The 6,246-nt window shown below is 50.2% G+C and overlaps 1 protein-coding gene across 1 annotated transcript; it reads left to right on the top strand.

Moving 5' to 3' along the window:
* Nucleotides 1-2,713: 2,713 nt before the first annotated feature.
* Nucleotides 2,714-5,518, top strand: LOC109734317 (protein LEAD-SENSITIVE 1). The gene is made up of 2 exons (XM_020293533.4): nucleotides 2,714-3,053; nucleotides 4,479-5,518. Exons 1-2 carry the CDS (start codon nucleotides 2,960-2,962, stop codon nucleotides 5,231-5,233), a joined length of 849 nt encoding a protein of 282 aa, XP_020149122.1. The 5' UTR covers nucleotides 2,714-2,959; the 3' UTR covers nucleotides 5,234-5,518.
* Nucleotides 5,519-6,246: the final 728 nt, after the last annotated feature.

Below are 6,246 nucleotides of genomic sequence, written 5' to 3'. Positions count from 1 at the left end.
CGAGGCTCCGGTGACACAGATTCCACTCAAGGTTGGGTCTGTGTGCGGCTCTAAAGCCGCTGGGACTGCGGCACCCGTGGCGGGGTTGAGCTTCCCGTCTTCGGGTGGCGCGATCTGCTCCGGATCTAAGGCCAGAGCAGTCACAGGTGCTATCTCCTGGGTATGGTCCGATGACAGATTTAAGTCATGTTAATCGTGGTGACGGGGAGAGACTGCCGCGGTCTCGAATCCGTCGAAGATCAAGTCTCCGCGGATATCCACGACATAGTTCAAACTCCCGAATCTGACCTGACGGCCAGGGGCATAGCTGTCGATTTGCTCTAGATGGCCAAGCGAGTTGGCCCGCAGTGCGAAGCCGCCGAACACGAAGATCTGTCCGGAGAGGAAGACTTCCCCTTGGACAGCATTGTTGTAGATGATTGAAGGAGCAATCAAACCTTTTGAGGACGGCACAGTGAAACTCTCAATGAAAGCACCAATGTCGGTGTCAAAACCGGCGGATCTCGGGTAGGGGGTCCCGAACTGTGCGTCTAAGGTCGATGGTAATAGGAGACAGGGGACACAATGTTTACCAGGTTCGGGCCCTCTCTATGGAGGTAATACCCTACTTCCTGCTTGATTGATCTTGATGAATATGAGTATTACAAGAGTTGATCTACCACGAGATCGTAATGGCTAAAGCCCTAGAAGTCTAGCCTGTATGACTATAATTGTATATATCTCCTCTACGGACTAAGCCCTCTGGTTTATATAGACACCGGAGGGGACTAGGGTTACACAAAGTCGGTTACAGAGAAAGGAATCTTCATATTTGGTCGCCAAGCTTACCTTTCACGCCAAGGAGAGTCCCATCCGGACACGGGGGAGAGTCTTCGGTCTTGTATCTTCACAGCCCATTAGTCCGGCCCATGTCCAACAGGTCGGTCGCCCGAGGACCCCTTAGTACAGGACTCCCTCGACGGGGAGTGGGGCGGGTGGGTGGAGCTTCCTCAACGTTATAACTTTATATAAGTGGCAGCGTCTAATTTATCCCGTCCTTCCCAATTTTAGGGGTGTGGCCCTCGCCTCCCCATACTAATGATGCCACCTATCCGTAAGCTCTCATCCATAAAAACCTGCCTGTAAGTGAAGCGTCGTTTATTTTTTCGATAAAGAGCGCTTTTATTATCTCAACATGTAGCATCAAGCGGATGCAAAACATTATAAGTACCACCCAGCCTCTGCATAACTAGGATGCACACATCCAAAAAAAATTGGCAAAAGGAGAAGTAACAAAAATGACAAGTCAGCAACAGTAGAGTCCTATAGACCGACACCATGCCTATGTCAAAAAATGGAGGTAGATCGATTCGGAGGTTATGATGCCACCCATGTTGGAAAAAAAACCCTTCATATCCGCCTGCTCCCACCGCGTACACACTGCCTTGAACAACAGTTGGTGCTCCGGTCGTTGTAGCGTAGACAACATACGAAGCAAGTGCGTACAGCGAAAAATAACCTGTGGAGGAGAAGCATTTTTGTCATTAAAAATTAAATCATTTCTTCATAGCCAAAGCGATCAAAGTAAGGCATACGCTCCCACCCTTATTAGCGTTTTGAACTTATTTAAAATACCGTCCAACCAATGACCAAATATATTGGCAACACTTGTGGACGGATACAAATTTGACGCTATTTGGACGACTGACCATGTAGAACGTGCAAACTTGCATTGGAAAAAGAGGTGCTTGATTGTCTCGTCATGAGCGCAAAAGCAACACTGCTTACTTCCTGGCCAGTTGCGTCGTGCAAGGTTGTCTTTGGTTAGCACAACTCCCCTACGAAGATACCACATGAAGATTTTAACTTTTAGTGAAATCTTTGACTTCCAAGTTTTCTTGTTATTACTCACTGGTACCTCAGAATGCATTAGCGCACGATACATAGAGTCTATTGTAAAAGACCCCGATGTAGTAAGGTTCCAGCGAATAACATCCCGGCCTTGTGTCAGGTTAATCGAATCCAGTCGGGATAAAAGATTATGCCATGACATAAGTCGGGGGCCAATCAAGTCCCGCTTGAACGAAATAGTCGGCGGAGACGAACTGAGCTCGTGCGCAATAGTATTATTTCTATCGCGAGCAATGGTGTATAAGGCTGGGTATTGTTCTCGGAGGCTGGCATTGCCTAGCCATATGTCTTCCCAAAAATGAATTTCCGACCCGTCCTTTATCGCGAAAGAACCAAAGCGAAAGAGATGTTTCTTTGCCACCATTAGACCAGCCCAAAAGTGCGATTCGCCAAATTTCCAATAGGCATGAGCCACTACCTTTTGGACTAGATACTTGTTGCGTAACATGGTTTGCCAAACACCATCCTCAATAAGAAGTTTGAACAACCATTACTAAGTAGGGACATATTCTTGACCTGCAGGTCATGAATTCTAAAGCCATCTTGATCTTTCGGTCTACAAACCATGCTCTATTTGGTCAGCTTGTACTTTTTCTTTTCACCCTCTCCTTGTCAAAAGAATCTAAATCTAAAATAGTCCAATCTTTGCAGTGTAGTTTATTTACATGCTGGAGAGAAGGAGGAGCGGTCAATTGGGAAAACGAAATACAGTACTTGGTTGAGTGAAAAGAAGGGCACGTAGGACAGTACACCCACCCTCCGAGATCGCGCACGAATCCCGAGGGCTGCACCCCGGATCACACACACATGCCGATGCCCCCGGGTGTCAAGATATCTAGCTCACTCCCACGCTTCCCACTTCACCTCTCCCTCCAGCCATCGCGCGGCAAGCGTGACCTCCCCCTCCAGCCCAGCCAGTAGCCACGGGCGGAGCCGAGAGCCAGCGTCTTCCTCGCATCACTCGGTGCCACGCGCCTCGCCAGCTCCAGCGCGGCGCCGGCCAGAAGCAGCACGCCCGTAATTCCGGCGCGAGCGCGCGCACACACTGCCGGAACGAACGGGGCGAGCGATGGGGCTGCTGTCGCACCGGGTGGAGCGGTCGGAGCTAAAGCCCGGCGACCACATCTACACATGGCGCGCCGCCTACTCCTACTCCCACCACGGTACGTGTGAATTGCATGTTGGGGGCCGCCATCCTTGACCCTTCTCGCCGCATTTCGTGTTTCCGGGTGGCTAATTCGGCGGAGAGAGGAGTGTTGCTTCGACATCGGTTTTGCCTTGCTCGTTCTGCTCTGCTCGTGCTCTGCCTCTGCTTCCATTCCCTCCGTACGTACGTCCGCGGGCAGATTCTCGCAGTTAATTACGCTGGGTGTATTTGCAGCAGCTTAACCGTATTGCTTTGTTCTGCCTTGCTCGCTCTCGGACCTGGAGGGAATGGAGTGTTGCTTCGACACCGGTTTTGCCTTGCTCGTTCTGCTCTGCTCGTGCTCTGCCTCTGCTGCCATCCCCTCCGTACGTACGTCCGCGAGCAGATTCTCGCAGTTAATTATGCCGGGTGTATTTCCAGCAGCTTGGCCGTACAGTAGGCTCAGCGTCCTCGTCGGCTTCCCTAATAGCGGACGCGTATTTCTGTCGGTACGCTTCTGGGTCCCGTCGAATTTGCTGCATCCTTGATTGGCGTTACTAGCTGTCTAGCTGTATTGTATACAGTCCCCAAATTTAATGACCGAACTAGTAGCAGTACAATTGCTCAAGCGGATCTTGCTTCAGTTTGCAACTTCGCAACGTGATTTGGCAGAAAAGATAATAGCCACTCGCAAGTATTTTAGATCAGACACGGACAGAATTTGACGATCCAAATGGACTCGATATGCCACGCAGCGAAAAGAAAAATAATGCTACTAGCTCACCTGCTCTACAATTCTCTTTCTTTAGTGCAACTATAACCCAGAACTGTTACCTAGACCAACTGTTGGTGACTGGTGATCTAACACAAACTGTTGGTGACTACACATGTGTAATTTTCCAGTGTTCAAGTGTCGATCTTAGCATCCATTTACTTACCTTTATTACATGTGACCAAAGTGGCCCTCTTTCCACTTTGATGCCTTCATGCATCTTCTTCTTCTTCTTCTTCCGGCTAGCTGCTGCGTTATGGCTCTTTTACTTTGCATCTTTTTCCATTTTTAACCTTCTTTTGTCAGCCGTAATTTAATCCACACTTGGGAACATAAAGGACTCTTCTTCGTGGTGTCGCTATGCGCTGGCTACATGCATGGACATCATGATACTTTCTCCCTTGCATTTGCAGCCATCGTTCCCAGCTGCTCAAGTGACAATTATACAGATGTCCTCCTTGGACATATGTACCGAAACAGGACATACATGGGGACACGGGGTCACTCTCCACATGTCTAAACCTGCATAAAAAAGCTGGCATGTTTCCGAGTAGTATTCATTTGTAGCCATTCAATAAGGAATTAAGATAAAAAGCAAAACAAATGAATAGAAAAGGTATGTGTGTACTATGGTCATTGAACAGTGATTCTGTTATATCTCGAATTGCATGTCATGCTCAATTTCTTCAGGTATTTACGTCGGCGGAAGCAAGGTGGTGCATTTCACAACGAAGAAAGAAGCGGGAACGGCGGGCCTTGACTCCGCCATGGCTATCTCCAGCCTCATTTCCGCCGGCTCACCGGAGTGCCCGACCTTCCCGGACTGCGGCTTCCAGCTCCCCGACAGCGGTGTCATCCTCACCTGCCTCGACTGCTTCCTCCGCGACGGCGCCCTCCACGGCTTCGAGTACGGCGTCCCTCCCGCCGTGTTCCTCGCGAAGCTCCGCGGCGGCACCTGCACCACCGCCGCGTCCGACCCGGCGGATGCCGTGGTGCACCGGGCGATGTACCTGCTCCAGAACGGGTTCGGCAGCTACGACGTGTTCGAGAACAACTGCGAGGACTTCGCGCTCTACTGCAAGACCGGGCTCCTGCTGCCGCCCGAGCAGGGCATCGGGAGGAGCGGCCAGGCGGCCTCCGCCGTCGGCGTGCCGCTGGCGGCGCTCTTCTCGACTCCGTTCAGGCTCATGTCGGCCGGCCCGCTGGGCATGGCCGCCGTCACGGCGGGGATGTACTGCGCCGGCAGGTACATCACCGACATTGGGGTGAGGAAGGACGTGGTGAAGGTCGAGGTGGAGAACCTGTCGGCGCATCTCGGCTGGCGTCGGGCTAAAGCCAAAGAAGAAGAATGGGTGAAGAAGAAACAGCAACCCGCTAAGGTGACGAGGTTGCTGCCGCTGAAGAGGAAACGTGACAGTGATTTGCATTTGCAATCCGTGAAGTGACCAGGAGCTGCTCTTGTGATACTTTGTGTTTGATCTGTGTAGTTTGGAGTTTGTACTTCACAGAATAAGCCGGTAAGGCCCAATAGTGCAGTATAGATATCGAAGGTGAAGTCTTTTTACTTGAGCTATTCACTCTGTATCCTGTTAGACGTGTCAAGGAGTTTGCGTAGTTGGACGACCAGGTTATAATCGGTTAGTTTTATATAGTTTATTTATCTGTTTCTGCTCTGTGAATTACCATAGATCATAGTATAATTCAATAAAGTGTGTTTCGGTGATTGAAAAGGCTTTTGGTTCTGTCTCTCTTCATCTATTGATTCTCTTCTAGCATTATTTGCCAATTAACCAGCCATCGCCCGCTACGTTACGAGTACATGCCCACACAGTGGTGGTCCGACAAATTTTGTCAGTGGGGCTGAAAGTTTGAGTGGAGATTTTATTGTGTGTGCCAATCTAAAGTATTTATATATTTCCCTTGAGCGTCCAAAAGTATTTTAGAAATTTGAGTCGAGGCCTGCCTGCCCCCGCTTAGCCCTCTGTCGGGGCAAAATTGACAAATTTGACCCATGGACCAAATCAAATCACATAATGAACTGTCCGTGAAACTATTTCACGCGGCTGACCTTTTTGTGTGACGCCCGACACGAAGACGCCACACTACACTGTGCAACGCCTCACAGATAGGTGCTACATGCCTGGCCAGCATCGCACCCGTGTGATCAAAAAATTATTAAGTCAGTGTGCAGCGCCTGAGAGCTAGGCGCCACACTATACAGTGTAGCGCCTAGCTTCTAGGCATTGCACTAGTGGTTGCTTCATTTCGTAGTGCAACCACTAGTGCAGCGCATGCGAGCTAGGCGCCACACTATACAGTGCAGCGCTAGCTCTTAGGCTCTGCATAATGACTTAGCAATTTTTAGACAGTCTGGGGTGCAACGCTGGCCAGGCGTGTAGCGCCTATCTGTGAGGCGTTGCACAATGTAGTGTGGCGCCTTCGTGTCGGGCGTTACACA

Source organism: Aegilops tauschii, chromosome 7 (assembly GCF_002575655.3).
Source record: "Aegilops tauschii subsp. strangulata cultivar AL8/78 chromosome 7, Aet v6.0, whole genome shotgun sequence".
Classification (NCBI taxonomy): Eukaryota; Viridiplantae; Streptophyta; class Magnoliopsida; order Poales; family Poaceae; genus Aegilops; species Aegilops tauschii.
Note: the sequence above shows the minus strand (reverse complement) of the source record. Positions and strands in the feature narration are given on the sequence as shown.

Bases quoted from the DNA above. Each gene is read 5' to 3' on its own strand.
- LOC109734317 (XM_020293533.4), top strand. From the start codon at position 2,960: ATGGGGCTGCTGTCGCACCGGGTGGAGCGGTCGGAGCTAAAGCCCGGC. The intron at 3,054-4,478 runs GTACGTGTGAAT...CAATTTCTTCAG, and splicing joins CTACTCCTACTCCCACCACG to GTATTTACGTCGGCGGAAGC.